Source organism: Glossina fuscipes, unplaced genomic scaffold (genome assembly GCF_014805625.2).
Source record: "Glossina fuscipes isolate IAEA_lab_2018 unplaced genomic scaffold, Yale_Gfus_2 155, whole genome shotgun sequence".
Lineage (NCBI taxonomy): Eukaryota > Metazoa > Arthropoda > Insecta > Diptera > Glossinidae > Glossina > Glossina fuscipes.
Window position 1 is genome coordinate 214,498 of NW_023998498.1, and position 23,085 is coordinate 237,582.

General features: G+C 34.9%; 1 protein-coding gene and 1 pseudogene across 1 annotated transcript; both read right to left on the minus strand.

Moving 5' to 3' along the window:
* Window positions 1–7,452: 7,452 nt before the first annotated feature.
* Window positions 7,453–8,621, minus strand: LOC119641598 (annotated as a pseudogene).
* A 12,042-nt stretch (window positions 8,622–20,663) lies between these two features.
* LOC119641599 (serine protease easter-like) lies at window positions 20,664–22,686 on the minus strand. The gene is made up of 5 exons (XM_038040373.1): window positions 22,670–22,686; window positions 22,053–22,195; window positions 21,303–21,451; window positions 21,222–21,228; window positions 20,664–21,148 (listed from the first exon to the last, which is right to left on the minus strand). Exons 1-5 carry the CDS (start codon window positions 22,684–22,686, stop codon window positions 20,664–20,666), a joined length of 801 nt encoding a protein of 266 aa, XP_037896301.1.
* Between the last annotated feature and the right edge of the window lie 399 nt (window positions 22,687–23,085).

Sequence of the window (23,085 nt, forward strand, 5' to 3'; positions counted from 1 at the left end):
ACAGGCCGCCCTCATTTGTGAAGTGGCCAAGCAGTCGAAACCTACCAATTTGGTAGTTGCGTTGAGAGACTTTAATTTGCCTGAAGTCACTTGGTGTAACATTGATAATTCTGGCTGTTTGATTCCTACTTCAACATCTGATAGGGCTGTTGTGTTCTTTAATGAATTGTTTGATCATAATTTGGTTCAATATAACCGTATCCCTAATTGTAATGGTAGACTGCTTGATCTCTGCTGTGCCAATTTCCCTGAGATTAGTGTACATCGTTGTCCACCTATTAGTTTACCTAAGGATCCTTATCATTCATCAATGTGTATTTCCTTTCATCATATGAATGATGATTCGTTGAACTGCCTTAATCTGTCAAATCAAACTTTTTTAACTAAATGTTATGATTTTCATAAAATCAATATTGTATTGCTAAAACATCGTCTTTCACATATAGGGCTTGATTTCTCAACCGGAAGTATTGAAAGCTTATTGTCACTCGTCTACAATACATTAAATCTAGCTATTGCTGCATCTGTTCCGATCAAGCAGTGGCGAGCTCGCCCCCTGTGGTTTAATAGGTCAATTATATATTACAAGAACAGAAAAAACACGCTTTTCAAAAAATATTCGAAAAGCGGCTCTTCTCTTGACTATTTCGCTTACGCCGTGGCAAGGCATAGATTTAATTCCCTCAACCGCCAATACAATTGCAAATACCTTCAGTTTGTTAAACCTTCCTTATTTGCTAATCCTAAATTCTTTTTTAAATTTGTTAACTCAAAAAGAAAAATTTCCACACATCCCTCGCATGTTTCTTTTAATGGGTCTGATTCCTTGGATGATTTTGAAATCTCAAATCTGTTTGCTGAGTATTTCCGACGAAACTTTTCGACTGCTAATTCCGATTTATCCGCAAACTACTCACATCCTATAACTAACTTGGTTTCAATTTCTAATTTGCTCTCTAAAATGTAGTTGTGCGCCTGGACCTGATGGAATTCCATCGTGTGTACTTAAATCTTGTGCTGCGGAGTTATGTGGGATTTGACCGGTCTTTGAATTTAGGTGTTTTCCCGTTGTGTTGGAAGAGTAGTTTCCTTATTCCCATTCACTAAAATGGAAGTAGACGACTTGTTGAGAATTACAGAGGCTTAGACAAGTTGAGTGCCTTGCCCAAGCTGTTCGAGCGAATTGTGATTCAGCATTTGGCCTTTGCCATTAATTCGTATATTTCTCCATGCCAGAATGGCTTTCGGTCACCAATTTGCTTGTCATGTTTTCATGGCTTTTTCTAGTGGGTGGCGCACAGATGTAATATACACTGAGTTCAGCAGAGCGTTTGATTTAGTTAACCATAACTTACTTATCGTTAAACTCCAAGCCTCTGGCTTCCCTTTCTAAATTCCCAAACAGAAAAAATGTTATGGAAAAGAAGCGCTGTCTATTAGTCTGTTAGTAATGTAATGATGAGTGTTATAAATAGAAGTTCATTGATTTTATTAAAAAGAAAAAGTAAGAAATTGAAATTATTATATGCGAAATAGCAATTATAGCAACACAAGCGTATAATTTATCGTAAAAATTATTGCCTGCTGTTGAAACGAAATCATGTGAAAGTGAAAACGTACACATGATGTCAATCGATGTAATCGCAAAATATGTGCATTCCGATTTGATCTGATTTATAGTTTCTGCTGTTATCCGAGTTTGTTGGACACTCTGCAGACATTTACAATTATAAATAACACACATGTCATTATTACTAACTAACCGCGAGAACGGGCGTGACTTTATGCATAAAATCGTTTTATATCTCACGCTATTTATGGTTTTTGCTCAGCTATATTTTATACCCTGCCACCACAGTTGCCTGCACGCGCTTGCCTATGTCCCGTTCTACAATGTGTTGGTTCATTACCATATAGAATACGTCGTACGCATGGTGGAACGCCTCGTTGACCTCTGGTCTTGAGAAGGCAGTTTTCAGGTATTTGGAAGTGAGGATCAAATTGTCTTTGGGATTCTTGGTGACAACTTGATCGCTCACCTCTTGGCAGGCATCTTCATTGGCTCGGGTGAGATTCTTCATACAGGCTTGACAACACAGCTGATCATGGATGTACCACGCGATCCCGTATCCTTGTTGCTGAACGGACCTGTGCGGAGCTCTTTGAAGACCTTCCCATCAAAGCCGAATGGTGTAAACTCCACTTCGGCCTCTACTGCAATTTCATAACTCATCTTGTTGATGAGTACGTAATCATGACTCACACTGAAGCCCCTTTTTATAATTGATTATAATTTTAAAGGATCCTACACCAAAAATGAACAAGAACGAGAATGAACAAGAACAAAAAACCTACACCAAGAAATAAGAAGAACAAGGAACCTACCAATCGAAATTTGCAACGCTACTTTATTCTCTTCTGCTAAGGTCGCGAAAGCAATACTAAATTTTTCAAACAACGTTTTTTTTTTTTTGTAATAATGAATTCTCTAAATAGAACTAGAATTAAAAAGATTAAATAACCGACAAAGTTTAAAACGAATATTGTCAAAAAAAATAAGATCCATTCCATAATATTAAGCGAAGTGAATAAAAGTTCCTAAACAAGTTTTTTTTCTCAAAGTAAGTTAAGTTCTCTTAGTAAGTTAAAAAACAATTTTTATATAGTTCTTTTTCATGTTCACGTCCATGGCAGTTAAATGAAAATCTCTACATGCTGGTGTGCTGTAACTTTCAAGGCCAAGAATATTTATGTTAACATTCGTGGCTAAAATTTCGTCATTGACAACTACACTCACGCTCGCATCGCATGGCGTATAGAAAGCATGAATTAACGTGTCTAATTCACATACATGTGTTTCTTTCTCATTTCAGTTAAACAAAAATGGCCCTTGTTGCAGATAAAACGAAACGTGAAGGACGTAGGTATTTTGGTGGTTTGGCCAGCGGGCGCTGCTTATTGTACCCACCCATTAGATTTCATTAAAGTAACGCTGCAAACCCAGGAAGGCAAACTGTCCGCCGTACAAATTACCATTAAAATTCTAAGTGAACAAGATATAAAATTTTTTAAACCTTCAATTTTTATAATTTTTAGCAATTTAAGCTCATTTTAATTTATTTTTTGTTTTATTTTAAAACTTAAAAAAGGTATCTTCGCTTCGGTTTCTCGGCTTTAATATTGCGACAACTAACTTATTCGTTAACACGTTTCGGCATTTATCAAAGCGGGAAATCCCTGGTACCCACCGGCACATTTACAGGTAAATTTATATTGGCCGCTTTGTCAGACACCTGCCGACGTGGTCCGATTAATGATTTGAAACAGTATCAATTAATATTTCACCGGACGTAATGAAGTATAAATATTCGACGGAATTGTTAATTTGTGAGAAGATTGTTTCAATTACAGACCTGTAATATACTTTCTTGACATAAAATTTTGTTTAACAAAAAAAATATTTTTATTAACACCATTAGGCTTTTTTATTTTGCTTTTTAAGTACATGATGGGAAAAATAAAGGCTAACAAAGAAAACTTACCATACGAAAAAAAATCTATATTGCGTACACATATATAGCGAATTTTTCAAAGACAAATAACCTAATCCAAGGTGCGATGCAAGATCTGAGGCAAGTGAAAAATTAATTCGACTGAACGCTGTATATATTCTTCAATGGAGGGGTCGGCAAAACCCATTTACAACTGAAAATAAACTGGAACCAGGTGAAGTTACTCAATTGACATTTGTTAATATTACATTAAGCGCGACAAGAATAAGTGCTCCGCATACGAACAATAGTGCATCCTTTAATGAAAAAGATGACATACGGTTGATGACTCAACTATGCGGTGCATACAGAATGTTATACAAGCTCGTGAAAAGGGAAATGATATTTACGGTAAGTATTCTTCTTCAAAAGATAGCAGAGGGGCGATTTTATATAAATCGTTATAGAACTACGCATAAGAGATGAAACCACTCGCTTAGATAATCTGTTCTTCAACCCAGATGCCGTTATAGAGCCCCCACGACGTAAAGGAGAGATTGCAAGCTATCGCTATCGCCATTGCAGTACTCATTTTGAATAATGCCGGACGATATTGTCGTGTTTTCCAACACAGCGTGGGTCCATACTTGATTCAAAGATTGGTACTTGTTTATGATCTGAAAGGAGTACACTATTTTTATTACTACTTTTTTTTTTGTTTTTGTTTGGAAATGGATTGACCAGTTACATTAAAATTAGACCCATAATCTTCATTAAAGCCACTGATGATAATTTTGGGCTCAGGTATAGACTGATGTAACACGATGAAATCCAAAGGTACCAAATTATTGTGCACATTAGACACTTTCTCCTCGTACTTTAATTTACCCAACGTAACTGTAAAAAAAAGACGTAGTCATGATGGACAGTAAGACCACATCAAATATCTGAAAAGTTTGGAAAATTTCAATTTAATTTTTTCTTGTTTATTTGGTTGAGTAAAATAAACTTTGCAAAATTTTAGTATCAAAGCGTACTCGATCATTGCCATTTGCGTTCTTAGATTTTTGCTGTATCTATTTTAACATTCGAATAACATTAAATTTGAGTGCAGATATTATTTTAGTCATTCCTATACCCAAAATTTTTTCTTTCTCATAACCTACACGTGATGAGAATCATATGCTATAAAAAAGAAAAAAAATTTCAACCTTCCTCTTGCTCACACAATTTCGGGTCGTCAAATATTGTGAAAATTCATCTCTTCCTCTTGCTGACACAATTTCGGGTCGTTAAATATTGTGAAAATGAAATCTTCCTCTTGTTCACACAATTTCGGAATTATAGGGCCGAGTGCTGTCAAGCTGAACAAGTAAAACAGTGTAGTGGACCGCGGCCTACCTTTAAATATCCTACACCTTCTTAAGTCTGAGAATATTTGTTGAAAAAAAGAAACTGTGCAAGAACTGGCATTTAGCAGCAAAGGATACTTTCGATGAGTATGTAATGAATACTAAAGTAATGAGTACTAAAGTTATTAAGACGTGAGCAAAAATCCGGTCCTTCAAGATAAACCAATGTTTCATATTCTCGTTCACCATCCTATGGACTTTGCTACAGAAGCAACTGCATCCGTAACTATAACCTCGAATTCCGAAAGTTTCATACAAATATTACCTAAGGTGCAAAACGCTTCGCCGGAAGTTTTAAAATTAGCCCATAACAAAAGAGCTTACTTATCGTCTAATGATTTGGATTTGAGCAATTACCGAAAGGCAGCTTGTTCGCTCTCCTGTGAAAGAGGTTTTATAATTGAAAAGTGTCACTGCCAACCATATTGTTCAACGAAGGAACCGATTACAGAGAATGTAAACTCAATGATAGCTTGTGCTATATGGAAAACTATGGTACATGTTTTTACAATATTTTCAGTAAATGGTGTTTTAAATGTACATAATACGGGGTAATTACGGGTCCATTAGCTTGGTTAGCATTCAGATATCTGCAGGGTCATCCTAATAATGCGTATTAATGCATTTTAAATAAATTTCATCCAACACTCGAAAAGAATTCTTGAAATCTTACACTTTTTAGACATTCAGGATTCTTCCCGTGGCAAATATCCCATTTTTAAACATTTTTCTTCAACATTTTGAAAAAAAAGTGGTTTTTGATAAAATTACACCTGAAAACTATGAAACAGACAAAAATCATAAACACTGTCCATAAACAACTTTCTAGTTTCTCAGAACAAAAATTTCGCGCTTTGATGGGATATAGATCGGTATATAAGCATTATAATAAAGAAATCATCGTTTTTATGCTCATCATCGAAGGGTTGATTTTGTCAAAAAATTTGCATGAAATGCATATATTCTTAATAAGCATCAAATTTTCAACCGACCTAAGCATGTCCGTCTGTCCTTATCACAAAAATTACCTATCGGCTTCAAATTTGGCGAAAATATTGGAAGTCATTGCACGCTTGAAAATGTGAAAAATTGGTGAAAGTACACTCCTCGCAATAACATATAATAGATAAAACAAATACTTATTAAAGATAAAAAGAAAATATCAGCTACATCTTATCTCCTCTGTTTGAGCTTTCATATCCATTTTTGCTCTATAAAAATTAAAGAAATCAACCATGGCTATCAGATGGTCCAGAATACGCGAAGATATGTTAAAATTTTTTAAAACGGTTTTTAGGATAACAGAGATGAATATAGAGGGACTGTGTAGCAACTTATTGTAATTTTGACATCTTTAAGAATTTTTGCAATAGATGCCTACTATTGAGTATTCGAAAATTCAAGTAATTAATGGCATTTTTAATTCTTTTGATTGTTAAGAATTTGAGTTAGTAGTAGTTATTAAACGGGGACAGTTTATTATTAAAACCGAGCATAGCTCACTGAATTTATCGCTGTCATAACGTATCTCAGATGTTAGCAATTTTTAGACAAATTATTGAGAATAAGAAACGCCTACTCTCAGATGTCGGCAATTTTTATACAAATACATGTTCAATTATTGAGTGTAAACAAACATATGCGCTTACTCTTAGATGTTGGCAAATTGGGACGCTTACTCTCAGATGTTAGCAATTTTTAGACAAATTATTGAGAATAAGAAACGCGTACTCTCAGATGTCGGAAATTTTTATACAAATACATGTTCAATTAAACAAACATATACGCTTACACTCAGATGTTGGCAATTTTTATACAAATTATTGAGAATAACTATCCAATCTGCTGATCAAAAAGTGAACTCACCAAGATTGTTTACTGCAAACCATCTCGTAGTTGGTTCTTCCAAGGGTAATTTGTACACATTCAATTGGGGGTAATTTGATCATCGTAGCGACAAATTTCCGGGAGTGAAGGCATCTATGAGTGAAATGAGCGGAAAATTTTTAAGGGAATGTTCAATTCCTTTGTGGCGTACAAACAATAGTCACTTGCAGATGGTGACTTTGAAATTTTCTTCGCAATAATAACCTTTCTCACGTGATCGCCGAGATTCGATTTGTTTGAAATAAGAAGCTTGGGGACTATTTTAGCTTTTAACTCATAAAGTCTATTGAAAATAACATAGAAAGTGAAGAAGAACTTCTACTTTAATTTTGGAAATCAGAAATACATAGAAAAAACAAAAAAGAAGTTTTTTATTTTTATTATTACGTACATGTCTAGTCTACTACGATACCGATTACCAATCGGATCGCGTGCGTGGCAGGCGAAGAGGGCATTATAAGAGCTGTCCACGTGGCGCTATTTCGTAATTTAGGAGTTGTTGGTCAGCATACAATGCCAATAGAATCATCTGTTGCAAAGACTCCGCTACTTGCCTCACACCATATTGCACCATACTGGTTAGAATCATTGCTTGGGAAATTGCATCGGACTACAGTCTTAAAATAAACAAAAATTCTATGCATTACTCCTTCTCGTTTAAGCTACAAAACTAACAGATTCCTTCCAAGCGCTTTAGATCTTGTGATGGGTGCATATATAGTCGCAAGATTAAAATATCTAGGACTGTTGCTATAACAGCCGACGATTAAAGCGCCATAAATGTATAAGCATTCATAGGTTGTTAAGATAGTTGTTTCATTGATAGAACGCAGATACTCCTGCTGCGTCCATATAAACACACAATTTGTGATAGCAACATAACGAAAACCATGAAAGAAAGCCCACCAACGTGCTACCAGCTCGAAATTATGCATTCCAATCTCGTAAACTAACGCCACGATCAGCTTGCTCTTCTGGCGCTATCTTATCAGTTAATTCGTCGTCTGCATTTTCCTAGAACAGTAGTGAACATATAAGCTTATTCTTTAAACATGATTTTCTTAAACATTTTTAGCAACTAACTGAATTCCTTGACAGAGATCCTTCATAATGGTTGGTAGCCGTTTTCAAGCACTCGATCTATATAGGGAATATCTTCTTCTTCTTTATTCAAATATTCTTCCGAGTGGTGCTTTCACTTTTGCTGTTTTCTCTTTGGGGATGCTCTAGCAGCTTGGCGAAGTCTAATTCAGTTATGATCCGTCCTTATATGTGCCCTGACGGGATATGCGACCGTTTTCAATAATAATTATCCAATCTGCTTCATTGAGAAAGTGCCCTTGATGTGTAATAAGAATGCGACTAATATTCTGCTGAGCCAAACAACTTCTTGGTCCAATAACCTCTTCGAACCGGTGGCGGCCAACGTGTGTATCAACTGCATTAAGCAGATCATCTAAAAGGTAAATCGAGGCCGGTTTATAAATGGCCCGTGCCAAACTAATGCGAGCTCTTTGTCCTTCCGACAAAGACGCGCCACGTTCATCTACAATTGTTTTATCACCGTATGGCAATTGCTCGAAATCCATTGATAAAGCAAAGCACTTAACAAAAAAATATTATTCCGCACCGTACCTGAGAGCAGCCAAGGCTCCTGAGCAGCATATGAAATGACTCCATTAATGACAACTCCACCATCTGTTAAAGGTAATTCGCCCAGAATAAGTTGCATAATAGAACCCTGTAAGTAATAAGTAAAAATACATTAAAAAGAGAGAATTATAACATCATACAAAAGTACCTTTCCAGCACCTACAGGGCCCACATTGAAAGTTCAATCTTGTCGAGGGTATTGAAAGTTCAATCTTGTCGAGGGTAAGGTTTATTTTGCTAGTATCACATTTCGCAGTAGCTTCTTGAATAACCACAGCTACTACTCATACGATCCATCTTATATTATATCCTGCAACTCTTGCAACAAGTGGTCATTTTCAGTTAATTCCTTTTCGCCGTTTTTAAACCGACAGTCGGGCTGTCGCAGTAAGCGAGGGCGATATATATCGTTTACCGCTGTTTCCGGCAATAACTTCTTCTTTGAATTTGAGCTTCAGGTATATCTACATTTCGTTGCACGCCGACTTAGAATCGCGTTCCGAGCTTAAGTGCGTCCGACTGTCCATGTATATTGTGTTCAACTTACTGGTCAAAATGTCAAGTTATTTTGACGAAACTTGGCACAACGATGTGTTTTGGCTCACATACGCTTCCTATTGAAATTGGAGTAGGTCGGACCAAGTTCATAGCATGGCTTATCTCGAATAAATCGTTATATGAAATATATTTGGCAATTTCCCTATAAAAATCGGTTAGTAATAGTTTTTGAGTTGGTGGACCAATGTGACGAATTTTTATGAATTTTTTTAATCGTCTTTAGCACTCTAATTATTAAAATGTTGTAATAATAATTCACTCATAGTAGTTATTTCAGATAAAAATGAACGATATAAAATTTAGACTACATAGATCTATTCTTTAGATCCCATCCTGTCCAAGGAATCTCATGAAAAGATTTAATTATTTTAGCGGAAATATATCTGAGGAAGAATGTGTCAAGAATAATCACATCTCTGACAAGACATTTCGTTTTGCAAGCTTTGGACGACGTCGCTTTGCCTTTTAGGCCCGCTTCCATTTGGGGACGCCCATTGAAAGTATGTCTTCATATGTAAACAAGGTTTAATTTTTGATTTGATTTTATCAGAGAAATATACGAAGAATTCTGTTATGTGAAGTAGTTTAGGCCGTTTGACGTTCGGACTACAACGTGTTCATTTGTTTTTGTTTATTTCGTTTAAAATCAATTGCAAAAGGAGAGAAGACCTACAGAAGAAAAAGAAATATACAAGAAAATAAACAGTTTTAATGTGTATGAGTGTAAAGCTCTGTTGCAGAGAGCCAAACATGCACTGAACCCTGCATAGCTTTATCAGTGCACATTTGTTTGAACTTACGACGCCCTACTTTCGAATTTTAATCTTGAATTGAAGCCGTAACTGGACCGAGCCGTCTAAAGTAATAAATAAAAAAATAAAATACTTTAGCCAATTGCTCAGCTTCTCCTTCAGTACTAGATCAGCTTTATTAAGTATCAGCGCAAATCTCTTATTACCAGGAGCCGCCCTTACTGCACGTTGCACTTCACTACAGCGAGTTCCCAAGCTTATTCTCAGATGTTTGGAATTATTGAGAATCATAGACGCTTATTTTCAGTTGGCGGCATATTTTTATACGCTTATTCTCAGATGTAGGCAATTTTTATACAAATACATGTTCAAGTATTGAGAATTGTAAACAAACATATTCTCACCCAAGCCATCTGTGCAGTCCATTATCCATGTTTCTGAGAATAAGCATCTATGTTTCTCAATAATTCCAACCATGTGAGAATAAGTGTATATGTTTGTTTACACTTCTCAATAATTGAACATGTGTTTGTTTAAGCTATGGACACTTTAGAGAGTAAGCGTACAAAGTTTGGGCACTTTAGAAAGTAAGGAGAGGTGCTTGGAAATCTAGGAAACCGCATGCTTTCACTTGTTTTCCTAATTTATTAACTCTCTGGGCGCAACCAAAGTCTATCAGTTTTATTTGTATAGAACGCACCGAGGTCATAACTATATTGTCTGGTTGTAGATTGAAGTGACAATAACCATGCCAATGTAAATACTGTAAGGCATCGAGCAGTTGCACAATTACCGTGGATACCATTTGTTCCGAGTATTGATGGCGACTACTAAAGTATGTTAACACGTCAGCACCTTGTAACCTTTCCATAATAAACATAGGGTACGTTCTAAGGCTTGTAGGCTGTGAATAGAGCCGGTATACGTTCGTGCCGTAAAGTTTTAAAATTATCAAACTCCGTTACTACTTCTTCTTCATTTTGCTCAGTCACATCAGTCACGATGTTAACTAGGATATCATATCTGTGAGCAGTAAAACGTTCAATAAATAAAGTTTTGGTAACATTCTAACAGTTCGCCATGAAGTTTTAATTTGTTATGGCGTTGAGCCAGATCGAAGGCTTCTTCCACACAACCGCAAAATACAAGAATGTGCAGAGCCTGGTTTTTACGGTTTTCCGCACCACCCTTGGGGTACCGTGATAGGCGTGTTGCCAATTGTTTTAAATGGCTGGCTCCCCAGTAGGCCTACACCATTATATACATAATTAGAAATTACAATATTATTCACAATAATAATAATACATAATTATACATACTAATAGGTAATAATACGTAAAAATACGTAATAAATAAAAAGCCCCGCTAATACATACATACATAATGATACATAACATATATATAAATAAATAAAAATTTCTGCTATGCCGGTGTGCTGACATCTGCAAAAGAAAAATATTGTGATTAATAAATTTTGTATACAAAGATGATCACAAACTTACCATTGGCCTACGAAGTATCCCATTCTGCTGAAACGATGAGTGGAGGTGCAAAAGCAAGCATGCTCTTTAATCTGAAATAAAATGAAAAGAAATGAATAAATTATACATAATAATAAGTAACGATAAATGCAAACTTGCCTTTAGCATGCAGCGAGTTTTCATCGATATGAGGCGGTGAACGGAGCGAGTTGGAATTGATTTTGCGGGCGGACTTAAAGCACGACTTCTCCTTTAAAATGATGATACATTTGCAACTGTTTCTTGCACCCAGTTTTTGTCAGTCAGTAACAAATGCATCATGAAGCCTAGGAGATTAGTGCGATGACTTCTTCCATTGGGGCAGGAGCCTGTTTTCTTGAAGAGAAGGCAAGCTGCTTCACTATTGTCGCCTGGATGCGCTTGCCGATGTTGGGCTCAACCATGTGGGACTTCATTATTGCCAAATGCTTGCTCATGGCTTTCAAAAAAACGTCAGATACATTGTGCCTCGGAAATTTAGGTTTCAGTTTCTTTTGGGCCGTGAATTTCGGAGCATGCTTCTTCCTTCCCCAGCGTTAGGTCGTCTAGGCATGCTTGGCATCTTAGCTGCTCACGAATACATTGCACTATTCGATAGCCTGTGAGCAGCCTGAACTATTCGGCCTCATTTGCGGTTAGCCGTTTGCCAGCTACTTTGAATGACGCCCCATTTAGGTCGTATGGCAGAAACTCATCTTCGGCCTGGGCTGGTGTCGTGTAATCCAGCTTTTCGATGAGATCATAATCGCGAACAGTTCTGGATCCGCCTCCCCAAAATTCTAGTTGCAGTTTCATTAGGCGGGTGCCCAGCTTCATTATATCTTCCACCGGTCTTGTTTTCGTTCTCTTGCTTGTCGCCATCTTGCAGAAAAATCTTTCCAAGAAGTCTTGGCTTACCTTGTAGGCGTGTACAGTTATACCAGGGCAAGCCTTCAGCAGGGCATCCATTACTTCTATGGGGTTGCCGATGATGTTCAAGGTGGGCTCAGTCACCTCGGCCGTGTGGAAGTTAGCTTTTAAATAAGTTTTCACTTTCGCTAGCACCGCTTTCTGTTCTTGCCATTCGGCGCTGCTTATCTTGCATGACTATGCACAACTGTGTACAATGACTGTGCACAATTCAGTCAGAGTAGCGATGGCTTCGTATATTCTTATTTCTTTTCTTTTATGAATAATTCTGCGCTTCACAGCGACGTCCAAGCTTGCCACTGTTGCGGGAGTTAATAACTGCATTAATTCTTTGAACGATCCAGCAGAAGTATTTATTAAGCATGCACCTCTCCTCTTTAAGTAATTTGAGGTGCCAGTTTTTTCCGCATGTGCCTTGGTGACGACGTAAGTGTCAAACAGATTGCTGTTACTCATCCTATCGTGAAATCCATACATCAGATGTATGTAATCGAACAGATGTTGTATCGCATAAATGGAACCGTCAGCTCGCTCCCGTTGGTACTTTCCGTTTTCGAACTTTGCCATTGTTTGCACGTTTGTTTTGCACTTCTAGGCCGGTCTCCTCTACGATACTTAAACATCTGTCCCATCCCATTCGACGAGCCAGGTCGGAAAACATGCGAATAAAAAAAAGGAAAAAAAAAAATTCCATCCGTGCATAGGTTGAACTAGGTTGAAATCTAGTATTAATGATATTGAAAAACGGTCTCGACGACTACTTTAAACCCACTATCTTTGCGGCCCGACCAAAAGCCTTTTCCGAAGCAATTAATATTGCGCTACAATATGGGCAAAATATGTTCAAGATGATGAAAAATTATATAAAACAATGCGACATTTGCCAAACAAGCAAACAAATCAAACATACAAGAGAACCTCTCATAATAAGAGATACACCGTCCACATCTTTTAAAACAAGTATATATATAGTAAGATCAATAAAACCTTCCAATAATTTCGGATACATATTAACAATCCATTGCGAATTAACAAAATATATAATCGCACATCCTATTGTAGATAAAAGCGCAAAATCAATAGCCAAAACTTTAACAGAAAAGGTAATACTTAAATACGGCCAATTTAAAATATTAAAATCCGACAGAGAAACAGAGTTCAACAATGAACTAATAAAAGAAATTTTTCTATTACTAAATATCGAGCAAAAGTTCTTAATCCTCTACAACCACGGAACCTTAGGTATAGTTGAAAGAAATCACAGAGTTCTTAACGAATACTTTTTAGCCTTTACAACAAACAATGAAGAGATAAATGGGTACCACACTACTTTTTCGCATATAATACTACACCCCACATACAAACACAATATACACCTTTTGAACCGATATATGGAAAATTGCCATACATGCCCAACGAAAAAATGCTAAATTCAAATCCTATATACAACCCAGAAAACTACATAAATAAACTAAAAACAAAATTAAAATAGTCTTTCGAAAAAGCTAAAAGATTTTTAAAAAAAGCAAAAGTAGTAAGAACACAACTATCAGAATAACATTACACGAATCCAATCGATATAAACATAGAAGATCAAATCTTATTAAAGAAACACAACAGAAAAAGATTAGATAAACCCTATGAAGGACCCTATGAAGTAATAGATATCAAAGAACCCAGTGTCACAATACAAATAAAAGATAAGCCAAAACCTGTACATAAAAATTTAATTAAGAGATACAATACAATAGATGTAAACGAAATTTATTTAAGAATAAATTACAAACCAAATCTAATTAAGACTAGAAATACAAAACTGTAAAAATATAGAAATGAAAACCGACAAACCACAAATATAATTAAAATCTATGTGTACAAAGCTAAAAAGATACATTAAATACATAAGAATTTACTTAAGAATTACCGTTTACTCTATTAAAATTGTCTTTTATAACAGAAAATTGTTAACGGCTCTCTAAAATTATGGGAATTTCGCTACTCAAGCCTTCATCAGAATACATATATATGCAGGACTCACCACAAACTCTAGAAACATATATATATATATTCAAATGTTGCCTTCTTATAATGACAGTACCCAAAAAATTGGATAAAGATAAACTCAACAGATAGGATACCCTTACTGGATGAAATTCATCTTTAATTTTTTTCCCGCGAGAATTACGATGATCGTAGGCCAATCTGTTTTGATGTTTACTGCTCAAGTTCCTCACAAAAACATGACGTATTCGATAAGATTCAGTTGTTAAACAGATACCACTTGAAAACTCATAAGTTTCAAGCATTCTTAGGCATTATGACTATTGCCTCCAGATTTAATCATGGATAAGGATACGTGTACCTCTGTTGGAGTGTCTGTAGATTTTCTCACTGGGAAGAACTTAATTATTGGCCGAAAATATGCAATGTTTTAAAAAACAAAATTTTTTTCCCAAAAATATTATGATTTATGCCTACTTTTGTTTTTTGTGCTTTCGTAGATTTATTCTTAAATTTAGGTAAGGTATCGGTAAAAAAAATCCAAAAAAATGTACGGTTTAGACGACGACATTCCCCTTGATTTATTAATAAATAAATAGTGATACTACATGCCTTGGCTACCGATAGTGTACGGAACGAAATTCGTGCGCTTCGCAATCTGGAAACATCTATTTTTAACCCGTTTATATTGTTAGCATACAATGGGATCAACTTTTACAAGCTGTTGATTTCCTTGTTCGTTCAGTTAAATAGCTTTTTCCATTATTGCGAGAAAAGCAAACAGAAAAGACTTAAGCTAAAACTGATCAGATAATGGCTTAAGAATTTTCTCGAAGCGTTGGAAATACGCTGCCATTAGCTGTTTTTTTTTTTGTAAGTGTCAGACAAATATATCACGAGTTTTCGTCAAGCATGCGAAAGAAGTAAAGAACAAGAAGATGAAGGAAACTATTCTTGGAAATCACACGTTGCAACCACGAGCAGAAAAGCATAATTTAAAAAAGAAATGGCTAATCCAACAACAAAAATGAACAAGTATGTACAAGTGTGCTTGAACAAGTGTGCTTGTACATACTGCATACAAGTATGATTGTACATACTTGTCGTTATATGCCGCAATTTTTTTGTGACTTATGTGACGGATTATCTAGAAATGTCTACAATCTATTGTAAGTACATTATTTTTTTATATAAGATGAAATATGATTTTGAAAATTAAATAGAATAATAACCCAAAATATTCAAAAAATATGTGACGGCTAAATGAAAGAAACTATAGCTCACATACCAAATAAAATTGTAAAATAATGAGGAACGCACTCACCGGTCGATGTATATATAATAATAGGTCAAATTTTTAACCAAACTTAAATTGAACTTTTTAACTTTTCCAAAATGCAATTAATAATTTTTAAAACACTTTAACACTTCTAGGTGAATTTTTTTCAGTTGAAATAACTGCTTTTTGCTGTTCTGTGGTAACTTTTCGAATAATCTTTTGTTGGAAATGATTGCGACGGTTATGCAAAATTTTCTTTGTTTCGCAGAAAGCCGTTATCTGGCTTTTTTCTTTTCAAGGTATATAAGAAAAGGAGCATGTATGAAAAGAGCACAGAGTTGCTTTCCTATAAATATGAATAGCGAAAATGAAATCTCACTACATTATGTATGAATTTCTTTTAATTTCTTGATTGAAACATCATAAATAATGATGATCTTAATGGTCGTATTATATAATATATAATCTTGCATAATAATTTTTATTTTTGATAAATTTATTTGGCAAAAACATGTTTAAAATAAAAAATTTAATAATATATGCTTTCATAATGAATCTAAATAACTAACTTTTTTGGTTTTTTTACTACTTTCATTTACAACTCTTGCGATATGTGCGGCATAACAATATAATGTGATATAAGCACAGCAACAAGTGTTGCTGTTGTTCTTGTTGTATACACTCGTACTTGTACATATGTACATATGTACACCGATGGAAACGAGCGCCATTTTAAATAAAAATGGCATCGGTTGAAGAAGACATGTCTGAGAGTAAGTTTTACAATTTTGTTATTAATTTTGATTTGATAATAAAATTTTTTTTTTTTTTTCTGTTAACAAAAACGAAGCGAGAAACGAGTGGCGCCATGTGCGCCGCAATGTCGAGGCAATTCTGCGTGGGCATGTAATCCACCCACCAAAAGATGAGGGCGCCGAAAATCGCCAACAATCGCCGCCCACGCCGCCTAGGCGTAGGCGCAGAAGAGGTTGCGGCAGTGGTTAAACCGCCGAGAGGAGAACGGGTGGCACCCACCTCTTAATGTTGGTGACTTTGGTGACTTGCGGCACCGTTTAAGCCGCCCACAGGGGAACGGATGCATCCCTCCGCGCCGCACCCAACCATAAGCATTATTATTAATTTTTTCTTCATTTTTGGCTAACTGCATTTTATCAAAACCAAAAAAAATGTTCAAATAAAATTAAGAAGATGAAAATTTGTCAACCTTGTCTGGGCAAAAGCGCCAACAACGATGGAAATGCTAGAATATCCTTTTGTCACAATAATCAGAACATGGAAAAATTTTATATTATTCTCTATAATACAACGCCTCAGGGAATTTTGGAGTTATTGATATAGTTTTTGAAGAAATGTCATACTTTAAAACTATCAAATAGTGAGCTCTAAAATATAATTTTAAACCCTCGGTTAAGCCGTCCATTTCCAAATTAAGGTTTTGAAACACTTGCATCTTGTATCAAGTACGCCATGCATCAATAGGAACTTGCCCCTTCAGGAAATGGAAATGGATATAAAATAAATAATTGAGAAATGACAAACAACATAGATGAAGATCTTTATAAAAATATATTTTACAAAAATATATGTAACAATTTTTCTCGTATAAAAAACTTATTGATTTTCCTGTTCTCTTAAACATAATTTGCTCTTTTTTCTCTAAGCGACCCTTAGATTAAATTTATATAAAATAAACATTGCGGTCGTAGTTAAGAACATATAAATCATTAAAATAAATCGTCATAGCTTTAAATATATGTTAACAACACTAGTCAAAAGATTTACAATCAAGAAAAAAGTTAAACCGTTATAGTTCACCGCTTCAATTATTAAAGGAATTCTTGTATGCATATGATCATTTAAAATGTAACAACCATATCGATCTGGTAAACGTTTTATAAAGGACAGCCCCAGAGCTCCTATGGCAACATCGGGCGTAACCTTTGATTTTATCTTCTTCGAGCATATGACTTTGAAGAGCGCGTAAGTAGTACGTAACTTCTAACTTGGATCGCTCACATTCTAGTTTCATAAACTTAGCGATCTCCTCGTCGATAGGAAAACTTTTTAGATCTTCAAGAAGTTTTTTCACTTTTGTCTTTTTTAATCATTGTTTTCGCTTTTGCTCAATTTTCTTGTACCTTTTTCAGTTGCACTCCGTGGTAATTTAGGCGAAGCATTTTTCATTCTAATCGCTCTTACAGACTTGATAGATTTTTCCTTTTTTGAAAGTTTAGTACTTTCCCTTTTGTTGCCATTTTTTGTTTCCTCGCTATTAAATGGGTCGCCATCATCGTCATCAAATTTTTCATCTTTGTAATTAATGAGATTCCTAACTTCTTCCGCAGCATTAGGATTAAAACGTTTGTTGTTGAAATCGTTTTCTTTTAGGAGTAATGATGGGTTATTATCCGCTTCATCTATTGGCATCTCGAAAGGATCCTCATCATTAGATTCGTCCAAATCATCGTTGGGCTCACGTTTATTTGAAAAATACTTGAACAATTATTCAACAAATGTAAACAAATTGGACGCTTATTCTCACATGCACGCAAATTTTTATACAAACACCTGTTGTATTATTGAGAATCATTTTCAGTTTTATACGCTTACTCTCGTACATGGCCAAATTTTTATACCATTTTAAGGAATAAGCGCATATTCGTTCTCAATAATTCAACAGGTCTTTGTAAAAACGCTAAACACCTGAGAGAATAAGCGTATATATTCTCAATAATTTGTATAGAAATCCCAAACAACTGAGAATATGTGTTAATAAATCATAAGTTTACACATAAGAATCAGTTTGTTCTCCAGAATGTCACTGAGCTAAATAAATGCCAAGCATCTTATGAAGTATTTTAAAAATATCTGGAAATTGTATTGTATTGAGCGTATACTTTTGCTTTTTTAGAAGGAATGCTGTATTATCTGAAGGCATCTCCAAACAGATAAAAAAATCGATGGAAAAAGAGTAAAAGCGACCAAGTCAAGTTGTTTATATTTGACCAGGAAATTTTTTGCGCAAAACACTTGTAGGATTATTTTCTGATTAAATAAATTTTTCTTATCTTATACAAAAAGCAAATTAAACGAAAATTTGAAAATGTAACAAATATCAATTTATTTATTTACTTATTTCATTTAATGATAACATAAATTACAAACTAGAAGTTATTTGATTCGTAAATGTACACACACACGCTCACATTCTTCTTTACGTAAATAAATTTGTGATATTTGTTAAATTTGGAGTTAACAGTAAGTATATTGTAACATAATTATAGATTTTTGAATAACATTCTTGTTTTCTATGCCTTGACAGAATTAGAAAGCAAGGCAGATAGTGTTCAGCTAATTGATTATCAGCCCACATTGAGGAAAGTAGGAAAAAGCATAACATCCAATGATTTTAAAAATAGTTTCGACACATCTGATGATGATGACCTGCAAAATATATTTACTTGATCATAAAGTAGAGCGAAGCTTCATTCACTTGACACATTCTCCAAATATTTTGTGAAATGTTTGAATAAATTTGTTTACATGCATTGTGTGACTTTCGAGAATAAGCGTATACAATTATCAAGAATTTTGCATGTATTGTGTGACTTTCGAGAATAAGCGCATACAAGTATCAAGAATTTTGCATGTATTGTGTGACTTTCGAGAATAAGCGCATATTCGTTCTCAGTAATTCAACAGGACTTCGTAAAAAAGCCATCGATGCGAGATTAAGCGTATATATTCTCAATAATTTGTAATTTATCATCCACAGGTAGTTTCATAATGCCCGGATCAAAGTTTATGCTCTTAACGCATTTCATTTAAATGTTTCAATCTGCCAATCGAAATGCAAATAACAGTCATACCTTTTTAACATCAGAATATATAATCAACCTAACCATCGTCATCAGCATCTTCGTTACATAACTTTATTTGAGCCCACGCATCATATACACAGAATGTAGCAAGTAAGCAAAAGCCCTCTCCTTACAAAACATAACGAACATAAATGAAAAAACCGTCAGTCATTATTTCTCACATCTGTTGCATGCTTTTGCACATCTGTGCACATCTGCCTTTTTTTTGTGTTTTGTTTATATATTTAGACTCATAGAAGACAACATAGAACAGTACCTTATATATCGACTAAGGAAATGGGGTATGTTTGAATACCATCTATATGTCGAAGACTACTACGACTACTTTGTAACATTTCAGGGAGATTGGTTAACACAGCTTTTGGAAAGCGTTCAGGACAATAGACTTAATGTCGGCTGCCCAAAGAAATGCTAATTAAATTGCTTGAAATTCCTAGAGTAATGGCGACTTGATAGAAGAATAATTGTTCTGGACATAGCTTATATGTGAGGAAATATTACGAAATAACAATTTAATGCACATTTAGATTCAGCAATTTAATTAAGAAGAAGCTAGCAAAAGCTATTTCAAATATAAAAGCTATTTCTGATATCTGCTATCGGTACATGTTCTTTTTTTTATGTTACGTTTTGTGCAAGGGAAAATGTGTCGAGAGTTTCTTCGAAATTCCTGTTTTTTGTGCTAATTTTCTTGAACATTTCTAACGCAGGGAAATGCGCCGAGCCTTTTGATTAAACGCACCTTAACAGCGATAACTGGATTCTTTACCCATTTAGGTGTAATCATAGGTATACATATATATATATATGATGTATTGATGATATGTTGATGACAGTCAAAGTGTTCCAAAAATCATATTTTAATTTTTTTTTAATTTTCAGAAAATTTCATTTCATTCAAACTTTAAGGAATCTCCTTCGAAATTCATAAATTATCAAAATTAAAAATATCAACCAAATATGTGAAGGCAAGAATGGTGTTAATCGCCTAATTGGTAAGTGCATTTGCTCTTCAATTGTTTCCAAAATCCATTCAATATATTGCTGAATTTTAGTGAACTTTTATATTATTGCTCGATCGGGGATAGAACGACAGAAGGCCAGCCAACGTGTAATAAGGGCGTATCCTAGAAGAAATTAAACAAACATGTAATTAATGGTCGCCTGTGTCAGACTACAGTTTCTGAAATACCTTTTGCATCCATTAGATGGATTAGGGCATAATGTCACGGCAGGACTACCAAGCTTTCTCAAAGTGAACCTCGGCTCTTGACTTTCGACATAAAACTGCGAATTTGCTTATCTAATGTTACGCTTCATATACATGCGATGATAGTTAAGGGAAGCAACACCTTGTAATGGGACCTTGATTTTAGTAAAATTGAGATTCCATCCAGCTTCTTCCGTAATCAAGCTCTTAAAGTCGATTATTCGTTCTTCTTTATTTAAAGGCAAACATGTCGGCTTTATAAAATCTGTAAAATGTATGACCTCAGCCAGCCGTATAAGAACGATATCGTGTAGTTGGTTCTTGGCTTTTAAACTATACAGGGAATGTGGTACAGCATATTCAATTGCCACATTTATATGGCTCGAAGCACATGAAGTATTCGCATTCTTTCCATTTTTACAATCAGAATTTTCCTCAGAATTCCATTCACCAAAACGAACGTCGGTTAAATGCCATTTTAAAAGTGATAAACGACCACTAACGCAATGTGAAACAATGATAACATAACTGGCACTGATTAAAGAGCCTTCACATTTGTATCGCTTACGATTGCCTGAAAACGTCAAGACGAGTATTACACGACAAACAAATACATGAAAGCAAAATGTAGAACGTTCCATAAAAACCTTTGTTCTTAAGTTGAAATAAGAAGCACGTATTTGTTTTATTTCACGTCACGGCTTTTCTCAAGCATACATTTTGATTACCTGTATGCCTTGGACCAATTTGTTCATAATGCCAACCCGAGTGTCCGTACGTTTAGCGATTTTCATACGTAACTTCGAGGCCAGTTTGCTAAGTTCCGTTTGAACGGGTATAGTTTTCAAAAGCAAACCTACAACACCAACTACCGCAGCTAACCCAATTCGCGTCGAGATGAGATAACATATTAGTACGTCTTGTATTGGCATGATCCAAACCCAATGGCCAAATATAAAACCGTAATGCAAGCGATTAACATCGTTTGATAGAAGATTTATTAAATATCCGGCTGGTGTTTGTCCAGCGGATCTCATAGACATCGCTATTGTCTATATATAAGCAAAGTCGAGGAGGTGTTAAGAAGCAGCGAAAATAAGAATAAGTAAACATAAAGTAAACATACTTTCCTATAAAGCAACGATCAGCAAGCTATAGGCATGCGTGCACATAACAATCTCTGACGTAAATCCACATGATGTATAAGAAAACATCCCAATAGTGTTGAACAAACTAGGATAGCTCCTAACCAATGCGCATCGTTCCAGATAAAGTGAAGAAGTTCATTAAAATTTTCGACAAATTCCCAGTTCTCTTCCTTTATTTGAGTACTATTTGAATTCGTTGATGGGAACTTTTGTGCAGTTGCTTCGTTTTTTTTAAGTGAAATGACTAAAAAGTTTGGTGCTTTTTCTTAATTATTGAGTTTTGAAATTAAATAAATTATAGTAGTGTATGTACACAAACATAATTCTTACCGTTATCTTCATAGTTACCCCTCGTCGAGACTATTGGACGTATATGACGATGGGTGGTATTCGAAAGCAGTGAACTATTGCTAACAGCCGAGGGTCTGTCGAATTGCAATAGCAATTGAGCCAAAACAGCGGGTATTACTGATCTGGAACAGAAGTAATGTAAATAAATAAACAAAAGTTCTGAATGGATTGATTATATTTACATTTCCAAGCGGTTACCCACTTAAGTACAATATAAACAAGACAGATGATGCCGTCTACAATAGCGGACCGATAAAATGTTCGAAGAATCGCATTCCGTAAATGAGGCTCTCTGTTGTTATAACGCGAAGCTTCAATTTCTTTAAACCAATTTCTGAAAAAAAAGGAAAAAAATTAAATATTTGCTTTGCTTCCAATAGGTTCGTAACAAGGCCCTTAGATATTATTGATTTATTGATTATTCTAGAAATAAGGGACAATTTTTTAGGAAATTGTTGGTCGACTTTGTTTAAATTATAAATCATATACAAATCATATATGAAAAGTCAGAATTCGCTATTTTTTCAAAGTGTTTACAAGTGTTTAAGACTGCAGGTAAGCTAGATTTAAGAAATGTTGATATAGTAAGTCCAAACCTTTTTAGCGAGGCCATTTACATCAGCGGCCCATCAACGTCGGATGGGTCTCTCTACTTACTGTTAATTTCTTTCAATTTCTTTACATTTCTTTCAGTTCGTCTTTTATACACCTAACTTATAAATCTTAAAATTATTTCACACAACAATAATTTTTAATACAATACGAAATTTTAGTCTTTTGCACACTTTCTTCCGCTTTCTTTATATATCTTAAATTTATTCAAACAATAGAAATTTTTAATGCAATATACAATTTTATCTGCTATTTTTTGGTAATTTTGCACTCGATTTCAATCTTTGAAGCACTGAATGGTTTTGATATCTCGCTAAAAGCCGTTAGCTGGTTTTTACTTTCACACCGTTTATAAAAAAAGTACTATGTGTGGTGAATGGAGAATGCACAGAGTTGCTTT